This window comes from Centruroides sculpturatus, unplaced genomic scaffold (assembly GCF_000671375.1).
Source record: "Centruroides sculpturatus isolate CEXI.00-Female unplaced genomic scaffold, Cexi_2.0 scaffold953, whole genome shotgun sequence".
Classification (NCBI taxonomy): domain Eukaryota; kingdom Metazoa; phylum Arthropoda; class Arachnida; order Scorpiones; family Buthidae; genus Centruroides; species Centruroides sculpturatus.
The window spans coordinates 322,721-345,296 of record NW_019385133.1 but is presented as its reverse complement, the minus strand read 5'-3'; the positions used below and the strand labels follow the sequence as shown (position 1 = coordinate 345,296).

The window sequence follows — 22,576 nt, the reverse complement described above, 5'->3', positions numbered from 1 at the left end:
TGATATTTGGAAAAATAGGTTTAAAAAAATATTAAATTTTTAATTTTCGTGACGTATTTAGAAAGGGAAATTTATGAGGCAAGAAGGACAATTTTTAATAAATTTTCCTATGTAAACTTGTTTTTTACGGTTGTGTGATAATGTATATCATTCAGTTGATGTTCAGGAAGCGGAAAAGGTCGACGAACAAACAAACAAAAAAAATCACTTTCGTTCACTTTTTGTTTCTTATTGAATATTTAAAATATTTAACGTTATAAAGTTGATAAAATTTAATCGTATTTTCACTCAAAATTAGCAGCAATGAAGTTGATTGAAAGGTTCAAAGATATTTCTGTCCTGTTTATTTCGTACAGAAAGTTCGACGTCAATTTGGCGTCATCACTTCGGATTTACAATGGACAAGTTTAAAAAGTGACGTCAAATTGACGTAAAAGATGGACGAAATGAACAATTCGGGTCCGTTCGGATGCCGAAAGCCCTGGCCGCTTAAGTTTTTCAAGTCCTGTAATATATTAAAAAACGTAACAGCGTTAAAAAATTCTTTAATTAATAAAAGAAATAGGGATATTCTCATATAATGTGAATTGTAATCAAGCCGAAAATATTTAATAGGGGATGTCCATATATTACATCATCATTAACCCCGCTAAATAATGGTGATAATGATGATGATGATGGTTGATGATAGGGTAGCGAGTAGTTAAATTGACTCTGATCAAAATAACAAAATTGGAAGAATTGGCGTTTGTTTTGGGTCCTCTTAACGTTGAGTTTTTGTTACAGGGTGACAAGGTGATGGTATCAATAGGGCTAAGAACTTTCTTATGATGCACATTGTCCATCTATTCAGTCAGTTCTTATTAATTAATTGTTAGGAGGAGGATCTGCAGGAACTGTTAATTAATATAATAAGCGTATTTGGGCTGCAATTTGAAAATATTGTAGACTTATATATTCCCACTGTCATTCGTCCGTCCGTCTTTCCTTAATCTCCAGAACGGAGTTAGATGAAATCTGAGGCTAGATGTTAAACTTTAGGGGTAGGAGCCCCGATTAACTATATAAGAACTTCCGATGAAAACCGGAAGTCACATTACGTCAATTCAAAAATTTTCCCCTGAAAGGCGTTAGACGGATGACCAACACGACTCTATTGTTAAAGGAAAAGTGTGATATGCAGGGGCAAACCACTATCAATTTGAGGTAGCGAGCATATATTTTAAATTAAATAAATTTAAAATATGATTAAAAATTACAGCCCGGCATCGTGGCGATGTCACAATAAATAATTTCTCGTTTTATATATCTTTCTTCGACTTTTCTTAATTTATAATCATACGCTTCAATACGAACATTTTGTTTCAGGAAATATGAAATTTGTCATGTTTCAATAAGAAGTTTCATCGAGCATTCAGTGGCGTAGCGTAGGGGGAAAGGCGGCGCCCGCCCCGGACGGCACTTTCCTAGGGAGGGCAAAATACCTATCGTTAAATTAATATTAATAAAGGAGACTAGAGGAGATCCAACTCCACAGAAACAGTGAAGCTAAAAACTTCCGCAACAATACTTTGCGCAGTACCTACCTACTGCGCAAAGTATATGCCCCATTACTCTCCATAAACTGTTGTCTTTTAACAATACGTGCACAACTGCTTGTGTATCTAATGTATCTAAAGAACAGTTTAGATTCGCAAATTTCGTTCTTTGTTGGTGTACTGTATATTGCCTTAGATAGCAGATCAGCAAGTGTCAATTTTCCAGAGTATAGACAAATATAAGTACTGTACCTTGCTTACCTAAAGTAAGGAGACACAAGACACATAATAGAGAGGTTGAGGCAGACGTTTTAAACGTGTAAACGTGTAGGTCGGACGTTCGGCGCCGCTTTCTCGTAAGCCTAAAAGTTTGACAATGGTGTTTGGATAGTCGGTGGAATCACGCTCGACATTCCAAACACCATCGTCAAACTTCTAGGCTTACGGGAAAGCGGCGCCGAACGTCCGACCTACACGTTTACACGTTTAAAACGTCTGCCTCAACCTCTCTAACGTGGCACAGGTACAGGTATGTATTAGTATTTTAACGCATTCGTTATTTGATTTATTTAATAAATGGAATGTAATAATTATTTATTTGTTAATTTCAATTAATTACTTGTAAATATCAAGTATCATTTATAAAGTTAATTGTCTCGTGATGAATTGCGGACAGACGCTGGTACTTTGCTAGTCACGATGCAATCATTTTTTTTCCCCCTATGTTTTTTGGGTCTCTGGAAACCTATACTGCACAAGGTCAATGATGTCCAAAATTATTTACAAACAGAGGGACTCAACGTGCATCAGTGTGCTCAAAAAATAACAGACGCTACTCACAGAGAAACGAGAGGAATTGGTAGAGGGTGCTTTGAATTATGTTAAAAATTTGTGTGAAGACCTTGGCATTTTAATGGAACCTCTCAGACGAATAACGATAAAGAAAATTTTTGGCGACGGAAGTAAAGATGCAGCCTTGTCCCACGAAAACGAGTTGAGAAGAAAGTTGTTTTCTTCGTTAGATAAGGTAATTGTAGAAATTCGTGAGAGGTTTCAGCAGTTACGAAATTTGGCGAACAAATTTGCCTTTCTTATGTCAGCCAAACTACCGGACGTTGACGACCACGACTTCAATTTAGAGCACATATCTTAAGACATTGACAAAAAAGAGTTTCAAGCTCGAATGCGTGCGGCTAAGGACTTTTATTGCTGCTACGGGAAATAAAAATGAATTAATGAATTCAAACTCACTTGATTTATTAAAATTTATTATGCAATTAAAATTGGAAGTTACTCTGCCTAATATAATTTTGCTTCGAATATTCCTCGCAATTGCCATAAGCAATTCCTGCTGAGAGAGAAACTTCTCTAAACTGAAGTTAATCAAAAATTATTTACGCCCGACAATGAGTACACTATTAAAGATTTTGCTATGAGGAAAAGTAGGAAAATAAAATTTTAGATTAATTAAGAAAGAAGTTCTATTTGTATTTCNTTATTCTTCATTAATATTAATAGCAGGCTGATTTCTAAATATTTAAAATATTTTATTGATGATAATTTTGGTTAATTTATTATATTCTAACCATCCCTTACTAATTTAATCATACCTTCTCATCTTTCTTGAAAAAGTTGATAATTTTCTATGCTATACTAGATTTCACGCACTGTCAAAATATTTTTAATGAAATAAGCTTCATTTTCACTCTCTCTAATAATCTTTTATTTCATTTCTACTCTATATATATATATAACAGCATTCATATTGCAGAGCTAATGTACCTGACAGTTCTTTAAATAGACAAAGTAAATATGTAAATGTTGCTATTTAAATATACAGTACACATACTGCTATATTGTAATCACTTGAGACTATCCTATACTGATAATAAATGAGTGATAGCAATATGTGGTGAAAGTATCATAATTAGACCACAGTTAATGGAAATTCTAGTTTCATTGAATCAGATTAAAAATGTTAATTAAAATATTTTTAATTGTTTTAAGTTAATTAATCATAATAATAACTACTTCAGTATTTCATCTAGTGTTATATGACAGGCTTTTTTTTGGCAATATTTCATTAATCAAACAGTCATATTCATGGTTTTTTAAAAACTCAACACATCTATAGTGCATTCAAAGTACTTGCAGAGAACTTCTCACATCTCAGCTTTTGCTAAAGGATCTACACTATCTTCATGTTGATTTTCTTCAATTTTATCAGATAATTCTCCTAAGCTTTCTTCGACAACAATATGGCATATTTCTGATGATGTCACTATAACAGATGAAATTGATAGGGAAATTCCAGTATATCAGTTTTTAAACCTTTCTTTTGACGTATCTTCTAGAGTGTTATTTATGATCTGTTCAAAATACAACTTTATTTTCAGACTTCTCTGTCTATTTTTAAAAAACCACCCTTTTTAGAACAATTCTCAATGCTGTTCTCAACACTTGACTCCACAACATTGACAAAAGATAGTGTCAAGTAAGAAATTCTTTTAGCAATGAAGTCATATCAGTTAACTTCATCCAGTTCTAAAATTCTTGCATACATTTCACTTCTGTAGTATATCATTAAGTTAGATATGATTCTTTGGTTACATAGATAAATCCATGATGATGTATTTCCAAACAGGATTATAATAATAATGTTTTAATGACACTGTTAACATATAAATGTGCTTTACTAATGTCTATCAACAAAACAATCATTTAAGTTTATACATTTAATTAACCAGTTGTTAAAAATGTCAGTTGTTATCCAGGCATTTGCATTTGATCAGTAATCAACCCAAAGAAAAGTTTCATGTCCCTAAAGCAACTAGGATCTTATTTTTTCTAATCGCTAAAAGTCTTTGTTTCTGGCCTTGTATATTAGAATGAAAAACTGTAATACATTCTATTCTTTTAGTGATTTAAATTTTTTCACACTTTCATGTTTTTACATATAAATATGAACAAGCATTACACAAAAATAAATTGTTTCATCTGCATTATAGACATTCTTCAGTGAATACTCAGCAATATTTTTGGACAGTGTCTTTATCTACAGTTCAGCTAATGCAGAATAAGAACTTTTCATTTCACCATTAGTGCATCTGTACATAATGTTCTTTCATTTTCTCCCCTAGTTAAACAAGCTAGTGGTTGCAATAAAATCTTTCTTTCCCATATTTTTAGCTAATTCTTATGCTTTAAGACATATTAATGGCCTATTAACAAATGCAGTTTTTTTACAAACATTACTAAATCAAAGCATCAAAGATAACACAACTTCACAATCTTTTAAAGTTCAATTTCTCTTGAAAATTATGTTCTCAATTTTTCTTCTGACATTTTAATATTCATTCTGTTTTTTTAAATTATTGTACAAAACTGGCTGTGAAATTTATCTTTGCAGCAACACTGCACTGACTCATTTTTTGGCAAATTTTCATTGCATTCTAAAACTGAGTTTATCTTTGATGGCAAATCTTTGCATTTCTTGTTTGCTTATTCCAATATGCTAAGAAGTATAGCATTGTACTGTACTTCTTAGCATTAATTAAATAGTAATAAATATCTCAGTCTTCAACAACAGCAAACAAATAACCTATAAATAAAGTAATGACTGCCAAAAATTCAAACTACAATACTGTTTGCAATAACAAGTACAAGATTAAAATAAACATTTTATACAGAAGTCTCCAACCTACAGTCCTGTGAGCCAAATACAATCCCAAATCATATTTATCTAGCCTGAGTAGCTTGTTTTACTGACATGTTTTATCAACAACATTTCAACTAGTTCATAGAATACAAAACTTTTGAAAAGTCAACTAGAATTGATAGACCTTATGCAAACAATTTTTTAAGAAGTTTGCATAGAAGATATTTTCTATTTTTGCTTCTACTTATCTTTTCAAACAAAAACCTTTCCAAAAATGAAACACAATAAAACTTCCTATTTGTCACCACTCCCATGGAAAACAAAAATGGTCACATATGGGAAGTGGGTGCAAAACCAACAGTATCATTTATAACCTTCGTTTCAACAAACAGTATTACAGAATTTGCAACAACTTACAAAGACAAGAAGGATGTTTATTCAAACTTTAAGATAAATGTTTTACACATATAAACTAATTTTCAATTGTAGCCTGTTTTGTTAATGATAAAGTTACTGTGTTGTCAAAAAGTTTGAGTATTATTAATAGCTTGATTTAGTAAATCAAATCAAACAATTTCAAATATCAAAGATTCTCAGAGAATGTCTATACAGATGTTCTGTGACTCTTTGATATTTAAAGATGCACTCTGATAAAGGCTTTTGAATAACATTGAAAATGTTAATTACTAAAGAATTTGTGCTAGAATTTATTATTTACAGTCTGTTAGCAAATGCAAGGTGCCAAAGAATCAGTATCCAACCTAATCCTCATTACTATAGAAAAGTTATACTTCATTGATTAGTGATAATCACAATAGAATTCTTAAAAAAAATAACAAAGAAAAAAGCTCCATTTGGCAAGAAATTGCATTTGAAGTAATTATAAGCCTAGACATATGCAAATGGTCACATATCAGAGTCTGATTTGTATGGATGGAAGCAAAAACTTATGTCTCATGTTGAAGGTAGAAGATCAGAGGTCTACATCTCATTTAAATCAACAAAAAATTCTAGAAAATTTTTCTGCTGTCCACAAAGAGCAGTTTTATTTTATATAAAATGAAACATCACTATCCAATGAATATTTAAAAGAGATTTTAATATTTGATTCTAGAAAATTTATCCCCAATTTTGATGACATTCTTTCAAAAAAGCAACTGCAAATTTCACATAGATTCATGTGCACTAATATTCAGAAATAAAAAAAAACAAATCTTAATCTTTGACTATATCTTTCATACGTGGCCCTCAGACTTGCCTTTTATAGCTCACACGACCCTTCTCAGGAAAAGGTTGGTGACTCCAGATATAACATATTAAAAGTAAACATTAGATACAGTTGGATGATTTAATTTAATTCTGACCATTGTATAACCTTTTTATTGGAACAATATGGTTTACAATAATCATTAATAACAACTAACTGACAAAACAGATAATCATCTAAGTAAATTCAAACTTATCATTAGTAACATAATGATAATACAAGCAAATTTCTGATTACAATATGTGAAAGTTTCATAATTTTATTTAATTTATATGTTTTGGGAATGTTGATTCTAATAATATTAAACAACTGATGATAATAAGCAGCATCTATTGTGTAACATTTTCCTAATGCATTGTTTTTAAATACATTTCTCTTTTTAATTGCAAAATGTTTCTTTGCATTTATATCCAATACATATACTTTTTATGTTGTTTCAAATTTATATTGTGTTTCTACTAAAATACAAATTGTTAGTAACTTAATAATCATGACAACACTTTATACGTCACCTGAAATGCAAGAGAGAAAGTAATATATTTTTTCCTTATTACACTTACAAAACTAAATAACAAATTAACATATTACATAAAATTTATTGAAATAGGATGATCATATTGAAGTGATATATACAGTATTTTTGAATTTATCAATTTCACACAATTATAAAAACGTAAGAGAAAAATAAAAAACAAATAAATGATCTTAAAATCTTATAAACATTTTCTTGAGTAAAACCACCTTTTTCTAAAACTACCTTGAAATAAAAACAAATTATTNCAAAAGAACAGAGGAGATACTAAGCCTAACTAAAATTAACAAAAATATATATAAAACTATGGCCGACGGCCACAAAAGGTCGAAAAGGTGGGAAGCAACGAGATAGAATAACAGAGTGCGAGTAGCAGTGATTACAGGGCCACTTTTTGAAGCTGATTGAAGAGAAGGATGCCATGACAATTTCAGGGGGTTGAAAGCGAAGCGTACCGTAAGAAATAATCAGGCCACATTTTTGTGCTACTATCAATTGTACCAACGGTTACAAGAAAAGTTCAAGAATTTCATTTCACAAGTAAGTTATTGATATAATTATTAATTTTGATCGCACTATACTTTTTACGTTTAATAAAATGTTTAAAGATTAATTTAATAAAAGTAAACGAAAAGTGTCGAACTTACTTTCAAACGCTGTCTAATTTATAAAAATTTAAATAATTAAAAATTTTTTTCATAGAAGCCTTGTATATATCAAATTATGAAGTTTAGAGTGGTTAATATCAGTGATAAGTAAATCAGATTCCATTCTTATGATAGTGAAATTTAAAATAATTTTTCTTTGTCAGGTTTCCACTCATTGACGAATCTCTTCTTAAGAAATGGCTTATACTGTACTAATGCGACACGATCGTTGGAAACCAAACAATAATAGAATTTGTTCATCTCATTTCGAAGCCATACTTCTTCATATCTTCTATCATTATTATAATTGAAGCATGCTTCAGTTATAATAATGGTAGAAGATATTTACAACCAAATTCTGTTCCTACAATTTTTCATTTCTCCACATCTTCAAAAAATTCCTGCAATAAAACATTCAGAAAGAAAACCAACATCTAAAGACCCTATTTCAGAAGACTTACTTGTAAAGAAAAACTTGCAAAGGCAGAATATTAAATATCAGTCTCTCGTGATCATACATATTGTTTGTCATCTCCAAAGATGTGTGAAATGTTAATTTTAACAAGACAGAAATGTGAACGGCTACAAAAGAAACTTAAATATAGCAGACAATCTTATAAAAAAAATTCAAATAAGATTGTCAATTCAAAAAACATTATTCTAAAGCTCGGGGAAATTCTTTCCAAATCTGATACTATAATGATAGAAAATAACTTAATGAACCGCTTTGTGATCTATTAAAACATCAGCTTTTTGTTAATGTAGGCAATGAATATCCAGAAGAAGTTAAAAAGTTAAAGCAAACTTTTCACTTTTTATTCTAGTAAAGCATGTGTCTAAGACAATTTATTAAACTACCTGCTCCTAGTTCTCTATGGAAATAATTTTATATTGATGGTAGTCCTGGCTTTACTGAACAGTCTTTTATAAAAATCAGAGATGAAACTAAAATTTTAACCTGTCCACTATTATATTGCTTAATTATTGATGAAATGGCAATTAAAAAACAAGTTGATTGGGATGAGAAAAAAGTAATGGAATATATCGATCTTGGTCATAGAAATCTTGATGCTAATGATACTCCCATGGCAACACAACACTTGTATTTTTAGTTAATATTTTACATTTGTTGACTGCAGTAAGATTAGAGATGCACAAGTAAGACAAATTAATATGTAAATTTTCGACTATAAATTCGTATCTTCTATTATCAGGACTTTGTAATATTATCTGTAAAGCCAGTATAGTAAGTCCTGATAATAGAAGATACGAATTTATAGTCGAAAATTTACATATTAATAAGAAAAAAGGATATTGAGGCATTTAATTAAGTAAGACAAATGTTTACAAAAATGATTACTGTATATTTAAAGGACAGTGATACACATCACTGTCCTTTAAATATAATCATTTTTGTAAACATTTGTCTTACTTGTGCATCTTTAGTTTTTTAAAATTTTACTAAATTTTTTAGAAAAATCTTACAAATGAAAAATTATAATAATTTTATTATATAATAAAAATTAATGTTAACATATCACTATTTTTTAAAAATAATATACAGCATGTGTAATATATTTTGCATTGCACTGTAAAACTTTATGCTTAATATGTAATGTCGATATGTGTATATTAACATAAATCTTACAAATGAAAAATTATAATTTTATTACATAATAAAAATTATTCTAAAATTCCTGAAAAGTTTACTAAAAATTTTATGAAATAATATAATAGAATTATGATAAATTTTACACAGTATATTTTGATACATTGTATAGTATATGTAAAGAAACAATTTCATTGATTTTATCTACATTGCAAAATATCTTCAGTTATCATTAACTTAAATTTAGTTAATAGATGAAGTCCACTTCAACTGTCATTGCTGCCGCACTACAATTCGCTTCAGCTGTAATAACCGGTTTAGTACTCTATGTTAATGTATCTCGTTGGTGGGGAGATAGAAAGTATGTGTGCCATATCTCGAGTGGGATCGGACTTAATAAAAATTTTACTCATTGGAATTTACAATTAAAAAAAACTCGTCTCTATCCTCAAACGTAAGCTTTTTGCCTTTTTATAATGGAAAATAACTGAGATTTTATTTAATTAATAATATGAAAGATGGTGCTCCCACACAATTTTATCTTTGCACTGACGTGTTTCTTAGTAGAGGTGGGAGTTCCAGTTTAGCTGCTGGAACTGGAATTGTTGAAACTGTTCCTCGTTGTTCCAACCGCAACCTACCTACCTACCTCTTTCGTAGACAAATATCTTTCGCCGGGAAAGTTATGCAACTGGTTGCTGGAGTTTTTATTCAAAGATGTCTTTTAAAAAAAATTATCTTATGAACTAAACCACGCTCTGCCTTTGAAGTTATTGTCTATACTGAATACAGCAATAGATTATTTTTCTAATAAATTGCGCCAATTACTGATGAAAATGTCTCCGAGTACGTATTTCAAAAATGTTATTTTCAAAAGTATTTCAATGTTTAAAATAACGTCTGAAACTCCCGTTTAAGTAAAACTTTTACTCTAGGATTCATCTAAGGTTAGAAAATCGAACTTTCAATTCGAATGAGTTACTGCTGTATTTTATAAGCTTACAAAATTGAGTTTCTGAAGCAATATCATAATCTATTTTATTAGCAAATAATAATAAAATAATGAAAAAAATAATTGTATGTAGAAAGAATCTATTAAGGAATTAGTGAAAATGAAGAAGTTAAGGACAGAATAAGATGTCGAATAGTACAAAATACTGTTCATACAGTACTGTACTTTTTACTATAGGAAAATGGCATGACGAGTTTTCAGCAATAAGTACCCTAAACCTTAAAAGCCCAGTAGTAAACATTTAATAGCAAACAAACGTTTTCGATCGTACTTTGTCTTCTTCGTTTGCTATTAAATGTTTACTACTGGACTTCTAAGGTTTAGGAGTGTTAATTTATATGCTTTCCAGTATTCACGTAAGAAGATTTTTTAAATTTAAATAAGTACCCTTTGCCCTTTTCAATATTTAAAACTATTAATAATACATTTATTTTAATAGTATTTCTTAACTGGAATAAATGTAAAAATAAAAAGTTCCAACCTGTTCAAGCAAAAATCTTTAATTTTCTAACGTTTTCGTATATCTATGCAGCCATTATCAGTAACGAACATATAAAGGAATAGTTTTCAAAATTTAAATTTTCACATCTGTTTAAATGGTAAACGAAAGTAAACTCAATTTTACGTATAATAGTGCATTTAAAGATTTATATTCCTGTTTTTTGCGAAAATCGTACGATAAATGTTTACTTATGTGTAATATTTTGTTTATTACACAAGTATAAATCATTATCTTGTATATTAATTCAGATATTTCATATCGGTTCATTGATAAGTTTATCAGTCAATACTACCTAATAACAGGAAGCAAACAATACGTGTATTTTCATTCAACGGAAGCGACTTCTGTTATTTTTCTTTATGGTATAAGAATACACTATGGTTTTCTTGTTCTCTGGTAGGTTTTATTATTTTCACACACTGTCTACCTTATTTTTCTATAGAGCGCACTTCACGGGGGGAGAAAAGTTATAAATTAAAATTTAAGGATTTGTCTTATCCTTGTCTAAACATTATCATCAAGATAAAATATTTTAGAGGAAGTTTCAATATATTTCACTCTTTTGCAGTTAAATTTAAAAATTGATCTCCTATTCCAAAAACTAAAAGGACTTTTTAAAAATGATTTGTATTAGAAAACTTAAAACGAGAGTGTAAATTAGGTATTTTGCAATATTTTAGGTTTTTTTTTTTACCTGAAAATTCTCCAGTTTGCGATAATGTTATACGTAAAAAAATTCTCATTGAATTTTGCTGATCCAAAATTTTTTCAGAATTATTATCCTTCATTTACAAAATTATAAGATCTGTTCAAAAAGTTCCAGGAATAGTTTGCATAATCAGAGTGGTAATTAAGTTTTTCATGTTCACAGTTCAAGATTATACTTTCGGCTCTATTTTTGAACGTGTGTGTGTGTGTGTGTGTGTGGTGTATGAAATTATTCCGGTTATTTTTAACTTTAACCAAAAATGTTATGGAATCGACTCATTCAGTAACATTTTTGGTTAAATTTTGTCAACGTTTGAAAATAAAATATAATACTGTACAATAAAACCTAGTGAAGTCGAAGTTTAAATAATTTAATAAAATACATATCTCCATTAAACAAGTTTAATATCCAATTTTCTCGAGTTTTCTGTTGCTGCGAATTTCCCGTTATCAAGCAGTTTTTCAAGAATCTATTCACAGAATGATTACAAAATTGTACAATACACTAGTTTATAAGGCGCTTTTGAGTACTGTACGTTGTCAAGGAACAAGGCAATGGCATTCAATCAGAACGCTAGTAACATACTATATCAGTAAAAGGATGTACTGTAGATACGAAGTTGTAACGGCATGTTCTTGTATTCGGCATGGAGCCGTAGTGTTTATCTTAATCTTCTATATTCATATTGAATTAAAAGAAAATGAAGATCACGGATCTATCAAAGGATGGAGGGTACACGGAAAAATATGTTCTAGTTAAAAGTATCGACAATTTTGACTTAACGATATCACATTGTATGGAAAACCCACTTACTTTGCCCAGGACCTGTAGACAGCTTAGAGTTAACGCAGTTCGACTTAGGTTTTACCGTGTCGACCATTTTAGGAACCCTTCGTTCTGGACTGTTGTGCATCCGCCTAGTTGCAGTACCGTGTATAATAAATATCAGATGGTTTTTAAAAATAATTTACACATAATAGTTTCGTGTGTTTACGATAGTAATTGTAGAACTATCTCATATAGCCTTATAATGCATGAAATAAAAAACAAAACTAATCAAATCTATCCAAACTGACGGTATAAATATCAGGTTGTAAAGGTGAAATTTAAACATTTCGAAAAAAACTTTGTACCCCTCGACCAAAATAGAACTGTTTTTGTCATCTCTGGGATGACAATTTTTTCTGCATATCAAAGGGACAGTAGTGTATCACAACAGTATTCTTCAGTTGGTTCAGCTGTTGTGCTACTCTTTGAAGCCAATACTTTCCTGCAGAATTGTGGCATTCCCATGGGTAGCCTCTCTGGTGATTACTGTGAACTTGTCTTACGATCATTAGAAGAAAGTGTTACCAATATACCTCCCACAGGTATGCTTTTTCTTAAATACTTAGATGGTGTTGATAATTTGGAACAAGAACCTAAACATTGTGACATTTGTGCACATTAGCAACAACTCATATGGGCTAACTACATACTCAACTGGGGAAATGATGCATTTTTTTGAATTTCTCCTTCAAGGATGGGCACCACATTGTATTCAGGAAGTTTTGCTATCAAACTACCTTCATCCTGGAATGGCTACATGATTCCTTATTAGAACAGCAGTATAGGCCTACAACACTGATTGCTAGGACATTCTCACATTATTCTAGCATTACCAATAGACAGGTGGAATGAAATTACACAGACACTGCTAGAAAACACAAGTGCAATCTACAAACCATAAGGAAACTTTGACAAATACAACAAGGCAAGCAGAGAAGGGACCAGAACTTTGAACTTATTAACTATAATAGGCTTCTCAGATTGCCAACTCTACATATTTTCTACTGGAGGAACACAACCCTACTCTGTATATGATCTCTTGTATGATAGTATCTTGTATACTCTGTATATGAGATCATATACAGAGTATACAAGATACTATCAAGGATAACAGAATACATAAGAGAATGGAGTACCTACGTGGAATGACTGAGGTCACTCTCAAAGATAAAAGAACATCTATATGGCCAAGAAACAACAGAATATTGCATTGGTAGCAAACACCTTGGAGTCAGATACAAGTTGAGCTAGAGGAAGCCTGAATTGTTAAATTAAGAAACTCAGTTCTTTCAAGGAAAGAAAACACTTATATTTTAAATAAATTTTTTTATATACAACTGTGTTTTCTTACTTTGTAGTTGTCCTGAAGAGGACATGATTTCTAGAGAGGAAAACCAGCTTCATCAACCTGATTTTTTGAAAGAAATCAGTTGATTTTTAATTTTGCAAGTGAATTAGCTAATTCTTAACATAATATAAAGATCACATTAATGAATTATACTAATTGTAACTTAATTCCAAAATGAATAATTTAATCAATATTAATCTGCCTAAATTAATTGTTAATTTTTTCATAACTTATTTCTAAAAAAAACAAACAAATTAAATTTAAATTTTATTATATCAAAATATATCCACACATTGATAATACTTTATAAACTTTAATATTAAAAATTTTGTAAACAACAAATGTGTAATTCTACAAACATTTTTAGACATGTTAGTCATTATTGCTTTTTAAATAGTTTTTTGGCTACTAAAGTGAATTGAAAATATATTTGTATCAAGAAATATCCTACTTTAAAAATCCCTACCTTTCTACATTATTTTTTATATTACTGTAGAATAAAATTTATTTAAGTACAAATATTTTTAATAAGTATATATTTAACATAAATACAATAAAAAGGAATTTTATTTATACAGATTTAAATATCATACAGGTAACAATATCAAAGTATTTATTTTATTGTTTTTCTATTTAAACCACCAACAAAGAAAGTTTGATCATCAAAAAATTATACTATAAATAGAAAAGTTTGTTAGATGGTATTTTTAAAATTTTTACTTTCATATATTCACTCAAAAAATAATTCATTAAGTATTGTAAACTTATTATACAAATAGTTACAATAATATATATGTTATATATAAACTACAACTATTTTCGACATACAAAATTTACTGTTTTTAGAACAATGTGCACACTAGCACCAGTATTTGGCATTTAAATCTAAATACAATTTTTCTGTATTTTGTTAATTTGAAAAATTGATACATATATTAAAATATATTTTGATAATCAAATGTTGATCACGCACGACCATCCATCAAGCGAGAATTTTCAACATTGTTGAATGAAACTTGAGTTGCTTGCTGACGTCTGAGTTCAGACTTTATAAATACTAGAAAGCAAAAATAGATATTGAAGATTGTGAAAGTTTATCATCAAAATAAATATTTTAATAAATTTAAATTGATAATACTAGTAATTAGTTATCTATCAAATTATAATAATAATGATGATAAAAACATACAACATTCAGATAAAAACTTCATGTTATTTAACTATTAGAATATTTTCATATTTGATTATATGCAAAAATCTTACATAGTAATATGATAAATAATTTTAATCAAAAAATGTGAGTGATCACATTCAGTCAATTAAGTCACACAATTTAAGAAATACATTCATATAATATTTTTTAGTATAAATTGAAAATTATAAAAAAAAATGCTCACAAGATTAATTCTGTAATTTTATTCTCTATTCCATTCACAATGAAAATTAAGCATAAACATAAAACCATGTAACTGTATTACTTAATACAACCATTCACAATGAGTTATGTAAGGGTAACCTTAAACTTAATCATAAGACATTAACTCCAAAGTAAAGCTTTGGAGTGTGCAAACTTTAAAAGTTTACAAACTCTAAGTTTTTATGCTGTTTGTGTGATTTAAAACAAAAAAATCTTAATGGTTATGAATTTCCACTGATAAATTTTTTCTTCAACAGACTAATCCCCCATCACCTGTTACTTGCATTTTTAATTTTTCTGATGCAAAACACTTAAACATGCATACTTCGGTGTTATTTATATCCATAAACTGCACAGCTGTATCATCAGTAATCACGCAAACATTAATCTATTTCATTACCGACCACTATATTAAAATAGATTATATTTGAATTTTATTTTATTAAAGTGTCCTATTGGCCACTAGGAATTTGGCCACCTGTGTGCATGCATCACTACAGGCCTATCAATTTTTTTGTCAAAGTAGTATATATCTTTTTATTTCAATGATCAGACATGTAACTTGTAATACAATAATTACAATAGTTTAAACATAATCTCTTAAAATCTTTGAAAATTACCTGTTATTAATGTTCCTAAAAATAAGGCAGAAATTAAGAAGAGATTGGCATATAAATCATTATGATTCAAAATTGATGATGCTATTGTTGTACAGAGTATTCCAAATACCTTTAAAAGATTGCACATTAATTATATAAAATTATTCCATTCATTGCAAAATTAAAAATATATCTGATTATACCTGTGCTGATGCATTTAACAAACCAGATGATGTTCCTTCTGCTTCAGGGTAAGTAATTTCAGCTGCAAATTCAAAACCAAGTGGAAGATAACCAGTCATAAAGAAGCTGTTAATAAATAAAATATTCATAATATTCATATATCCATGTTATATAATATATTATCACAGTTGTAAATATTTATGTAATTGAAAAATATGAGAAAATAAACAAACCAAACTAATGAGATAAAAACAAGTGATGCCACTTACTAAAAATAAATGAATATATAAAAACTGTATTGGCATTACCAGTAAATATGTTTAAGTAATGAGTATGAGCACTTTTGACAGTATATAACACAATATTCTTCAGGTAATATGGCAGATGGAATATTATAAATCTAGAGATAGAACACATTTTAAAATTGCTCTTTGCAAAAATTAAAAAATACAAAATTATAAGCCATTACAAAATAAATATAATATACAATTACATACAATGGTTAACAAAAATAGCAATTAATATACACAGAAATAACTGATATATAGAGAATTTAAACAAAAAACACTGGAGGTTATCATGTTTTGTCACATAACCAATTGAGGAAGTTGAACACTGCAACAGTGAGGTCAGCCGATTAGGGGTGAGGTGTTTTAGACAGCCGAGCAGTCATTACTGTCGTGTGGGCGCAGAATGATTCACCAAGACAGGTTTCCCATATAAAACTGTTTAATAAAATTATAATTTCTTACAATCTTTTCTTGATTGACGTATTATCACACCACGGAGCACGAGGATAAAGTTCAATAGAGTTCGAAAAGTCCGTTTTTCCGTTTCCTTCAGTTTGGCGACGACGAACTAATAATTGTCGGCCCCGGGGTGAATGGCAGTGCTTCCAGTGGTCTTTCTTGGGTGAACTGATGAGCCTGGAGGTCGTCCGGTGGCACTGCAGATAAGGTTGCTTCCACTCGATCCGAAACGTTCTTTTTTCAAGATCCCGTGGGGGGACACACGTCCAGGAGGGTAAGACTATGAACCAAGAACATTTGTAACTTGAATCGCACTGTTTTATAGATTCCTCAACCTCAGCCGCCTTTCCATTGGTCTCTCCTTGTCACCTGGTGACAATTCGAAACCACACCAAAGGGCGCGGGAGAGGTCAACGTCGCGTCGGAACACGACTCCTCTCCAACCTTGTTTTCCTCGACTTTATCTATTGTTTAAAATCTTTTAACAAGACAAAAGGTTCATTGTTTAAATCTGATCTTTAAGTTCTCTCTTTCACGCTACGAAACTTGACTCATTCAAAAAGTTGTTAATGGCCTCCTTTCGGACCCCATTTGGGTCCTCACAGGGCACTCCCCTTTTGTTTAAAATGTTTCCACTGGATGCGATATTTTAACCGTTGCCTTTGTGCCTCATGGCCGTCCCCTCAAAAAGAGAGGTCCACTCAGGATCGGACAATGAACTGATAGCTCGCGCTCGCGTGGCTGTCGAGTTGTAGGTGTCGCGTCACATTCAACAGGAGAAAATGGTGGTCATGACAAGGATTATATTTATTAGAAAACATAACAAAAAACCTTTGTTTTTCTATATTCTCCCATCTATCATCTCTAGTGATCACAATGTTTCACCCAAGTACCAGGTATACACAGAATATTTCACACTCTTGTGTGTAGTTACATTCCCTTCCATCCTAAAGTGGTGGGTGCTTTGTCACCAGAGCACTTAGGAGAACTCTATTCTGTCTACTAACTACTTAAAAATATTTTCCCATACTACAAAGAATACATTCACCAATTTCCTGTCCCCCTTTTTTCTAGTAACAATTTTTTTTCTTGACTGGCGTGTCCTAGGAGGCTTGGAGGGCAAAGGTCCCCCTTCCTTTCTTTTCCATTTATCTCTGGGCACTGGGAGGTCGCGGAGGGAAGGACCTAGCCCTTCCTCTTGCCCACCTCCCGCTCTTCTAAAGACATTTCCGCCCAGGTTCTGAATCCTTTATTTCTCCCCCTGCCCTCCTCGCTCCATACAGGAAGCGTGGAGCTCACCCACAGCCTCTGACCGAAGCGCCAGGTTCGACTGTGGTTTCCGTGGCGGGTTGGTCTAAAGGGTTCTCTTCCTGATCTGTTTGTTCTCCAAGGGTGAGGCCCATTTTATCACTCTCTCCCTCTCCTAATTGGCGAGCAGTTTCTCAATTCAGTTGTAGAATTTCTTCCTTCAATGTATTCGGGACGTCCATTTGCCAGGGTAGTATCATAAATTCAGGTGCTTGGTCCGGTTCTTCATTAACCTGCTGGGTCTTTTGGAGGGCTTGCTTTATCACTTCTACCTTAGCAGTATGTTGAAGGGTTCTTCCTATTCACCAGTTCCAAAGAGAATGGTATGGGGTATCTCCCAATCGTCCCATGCAGGTTCCATGAAGAGCATCCGCGGCACTCTCCCTGTGGATTGCCCGCGTAGGGCTCTCCCTGCCATTCTATATGAAAGCAAAAATAAAAAAAAAAATCAAATAATTACTTTTTCCCCTTTTTTTTCATTTATTGTCCTTGGTCCCTTGAAAGAGGGCCACTTTGACAGCTTAGAAACCAATGGGTTCCACGGAGACTACAACACTTAAGGTTTGGCTTATTGTAAGTTGACTCACGAATTTTGTGGACACCGTTAGACATTCTTCCTCCTCTAATTTTTCTCGTCTCCTCCATGACACTTTTTGGAGCTGAATTCCACGCAAGAGCCTTTCCTTTTCCTCCTACTAAGAGGAAACTTTGAAATCGGCTCACTCCTCTTTTGCTTCCCACAAAGCGAATGACGAGACTTATACGGCCACAGTTACCCTCTGTCTCACTTTTCTTTACCTGGATAACAAATTCATGTCCGTGACAATTCATCCGAGTAGCCCACAACAAGGGATGAGTCGAATCCAGACCCACGAGCGATAACTTTATGGGCACAGCTTTCACCAAGACCATCAAACGATGACGGTAACGAAGATGCTCCACTAAGGTCTGGAAAGCCCCTTCCCAGGAGCAAGTTGGAACCAAAGAAGGGCACTCACATTTCTGGTACAGACAATGCTGTTCATGAATCCTTCGCTTTTGCAATTTCTGTACAACTTGGCAGCCATTATCCTTAAACTGGGAGGGAAGAGCTATAGCCTCCACCATCTTCTCCATTGTGAGGTTTCTTAACTCCCCGAGATATCCTCGACAAGTGGGTCACTGATGTACTCGTCCCCTGCAACTGCCGCATAGGAGATGACCGGCCATGCATTGGAAAATGGGAGCCACCAAGTTCTCGTAACACACTGGACACTCCATCAAGGAGATAATTGTTGGATTCTCGTTTAATGTCGTAGGAGAGGCGGGTGTCTTTTCTTCCTCACAGTTATTACCATCATTAGAACTCTCTTCCATCTCTTTTCCTTCTGATTTTGGAAGAATTCTAAAAAAAAAAAAAAAAAATTCAGCTGGTATCATAAATTGATATGTTTATCGTACTCCTCAAACAAAATTTCTATCGCGATCGTCCATTGGCTGGTAGTCATAAAAAAATTTCCGAGGGAGGAATATTATCCCCTTGGTCAAAGGTGGCACAATTATGGAAATTTCCACAGCGAGGGTCAGGGCAATCACCACGACCTGGATTGCCATCAGGTTTACATTCATAATCTAAAATGAAAAGTAATTACAAACATTAGTTCTGTTTCATGACCATCGTACGTCATCGACAGGTTTAGATTTTACACATTTTCCTTTACACATGGTGACCTCTCCCCTCAGAAGAGCTCACCATTTACATTGGGTAAATAGCCCAATGGGTGTAGGCGGCGGCAAAGATTCTAGATCATTGCTCAGATGCGTTGACACGTCTCCCGCATCCATGTCTTGGTGGAGAGGTTCCACCGTTTGCCCATGTCTATGCGTTTCGGGCAGTACCCAAGGATATTCGTCTGCAGGTCCCTGACTCCTCAAAGCGTATCTGTTGAGTTGCGGTCGCGTGTTGACTAATTTCTACAGTTTTCGCTGACTCTTCCTGATCAGGTTGTATCGAATTTAGGATGAAGTCATCCCAGGGATCTATTATTTCGGGGGTTTGTGGTTCCGGGACTGAGTTTTCGGATTTCTCTGTCTCCAGACTAAGCTTGTCGGCAGCGAAGGATTCAAATTCCATTCGCGCGACAGCAGGTTTTATTCTATTTGCGTGCGTGCGTGCGTAACTTCTTTCCCGTAAGGATATGTTGGACGACAAAGTCGACTGGACTAGTCTCCGCTATTATCCTATACGGTCCCTGCCATCTAGGTAATAACTTCCTTTTTAACCCTGTAGGGACTACTACCTGCGTCACAAAAACTCTGTCGCCGATTACAAATTTATGAGGTTTATTTTTGCGATCGTGGTACACCTTCCTGTCCTGAGCTGCTTTCTCTGCATGTTTCTGCGCCAATCTATGAGCTAAAGCTAACCTTGCCCTCAGTTCACTCGCATAGTTCTCACTAACATCGTAACTTGGTTGGCTAGGTTCAGTGACCACATCGAATGGAAACACGGGATCGCTCCCATACACTAAATAGTAAGGGTCATTTGTGCTAGAATGCACAGTGGTGTTATATGTGAAAAGAGCAAACGGGACCATCTCGTCCCAATTGCGTTGGTCTACATCTGTGTAGTGTGTCAAAATATCTACTAAGGTTCTATTTAATTGCTCTACCATCCCATTGCATTGTGGGTGGTGCGGTGGTGAGCAGTCTTTCTATCTGCAAAAGTTCACAAATCTCCCGCATCATCTTGAATGTGAAATTTGCGCCTTGATCGGTTAATAGCTGCTTTGGAACCGAGTGTCTTAAGATTACTTGCGTGACAAATGCTCTAGCGACCGTTTTTGCGGATACATCGGGCAACGGCACTGCCTCGGCCCAATGCGAAAAGTGATCCACGAAGACTAATAAATATTTACTGCCATTGTGTATAGTTGGAAAGGGGCCTTGAATATCCAGGGCTGTCCTCTCGAATACCTTAGTAATTCTGGGAAAAATCTGTAAGGGTGCCTGATGTCCTGGCAAAGGTTGCCTTTGCATACTACACTCCTGACATGACTGGCAGTAGTGAGTTATGTCTTTGTTCATGTCTGTCCAGTAAAATTGCATCTGCAACTTTTTCTTTAATTTTTTTGCTCTCAAGTATCCTGAACTAGGAATGTCATGAAACATCTTCAAGACATATTCGACCATGCTTTTGGGCACTACTAATCTGTCCCAGATTTCATTTCTGTCAGGATTTGACTTTCTATGGTATAATGTCTGCTCTGCATCTAAATAAAATTCTCTACTCTCCAGACTCTGACTCTGTTCTTGTGAAATGGAAGCGCCTGTCAAATGCCAACTAATTTCTATGCAATAGGGGTCCTTTTGTTGTTGTTCTCGAATCTAAGCCTTGCTGTATATAGGGTGTAACTCGTCAATGGATGCTATTGGCACTCTACTCAATGCATCGACTTTGGTATGGGCCTTTCCTGGACGATTGGCCTTTCAGGAATATCAGTTTGAGATAGTCAAACTGATCTCAAACTGATATTCCTGAAAGGCCAAAGTGAATGTGAAGGATAAGGCGAGCTCTCATCCTTCACATTTATGAGCCGTTTTAGAGGTTGGGGATCGGTTATGATCTTAAATTTCTGACCATACAAGTATGGCCTAAAATATTTTATTGCCCAGATAACTGCTAGACACTCCTCTGTCGTGCTGTAATTTCGTTCTGCTTTCTTGAGCAAGAGCCTCGCGTAAGCTAGGCTCTTGCTCAAGAAAGTGAACGAAATTACAGCACTGCTGTCTCAGGAGGATGAAAGTGGCGTACCGGGAGTTCGCCACTTTCATCCTCCTGAGACAGCATGGCACCAATGGCTACGTTTGATGCATCTGTTGCAATAATAAAGGGTTGACTAAAGTCCGGCGCTCTTAACAGAGGAGCAGAGGTTAACGTTTTTTTCAATCTCTCAAAAGTGGACTCCTGTTCTTCTCTCCATTGAAACTTCGTGTCTTTCTTCAAAAGATCTGATAGGGGCCTTGAAATTTTTGCATAATGGGCTGTGTGTCTTCGGTAGTAACCCGTTAATCCCAAAAATGCACCTACATCTCGCTCATTTCTCGGACATGGGAAGTCTCAAACAGATTCTATTTTTCCAGAATCTGGTTGGATTCCCTCTTCTGAGACCTTGTGTCCCAAAAATTTTATCTGTCTCTTTAAAAAGTGACATTTCCTGGGTTTAAGTTTTAGGCCTGCTGCGGCCAACCTCTGGAACACTAGTTCTAACCTCTGTAGGTGGGACTAAACACAAGGATATCATCCATGTATACTAAGAATATTTTGTTTTTTAATCCACTTAATATTAAATCTGCACAATGTTGGAATGTGGCAGCCACGTTACAAAGACCCATAGCGAGACGATTGAATTCATAATGCCCGATGGAGTACTGAACCCAGTTTTCTCTTTTGAATCCGGGCTCAGCGGCAGTTGCCAATAACCACTCAACGTGTCCATTGTGGAATAATATTTAGTCTTGCCTAACAAGCTCAATGATTCCTGGATCAACGGTAAGGGGTAAGGGTCTATCTTCGTCACTTTATTTAGTTGTCGGTAGTCCACAACAAATCGATAACTTGAATCAGCTTTCTTGACCAATAAATGCTGGTGATGACCATGGGGAGCTTGATGGTTCAACTACCTCACTTT

At 33.3% G+C, this 22,576-nt stretch overlaps 1 protein-coding gene across 2 annotated transcripts in view; it reads right to left on the bottom strand.

The window, feature by feature from the left end:
• Positions 1-13,943: 13,943 nt before the first annotated feature.
• Positions 13,944-22,576, bottom strand: part of LOC111635236 (uncharacterized MFS-type transporter C09D4.1-like) — a 103,727-nt gene continuing 95,094 nt past the window's right edge. For both annotated transcript variants that reach the window (XM_023380137.1, XM_023380138.1), the window contains 3 exons: positions 15,870-15,975; positions 15,688-15,796; positions 13,944-14,707 (listed from right to left, as the gene is read on the bottom strand). In XM_023380137.1, coding sequence (XP_023235905.1) covers positions 14,616-14,707; positions 15,688-15,796; positions 15,870-15,975 — 307 coding nt within the window. In that variant the 3' untranslated portion in view covers positions 13,944-14,615. The remainder of the gene's footprint in view (positions 14,708-15,687; positions 15,797-15,869; positions 15,976-22,576) is intronic.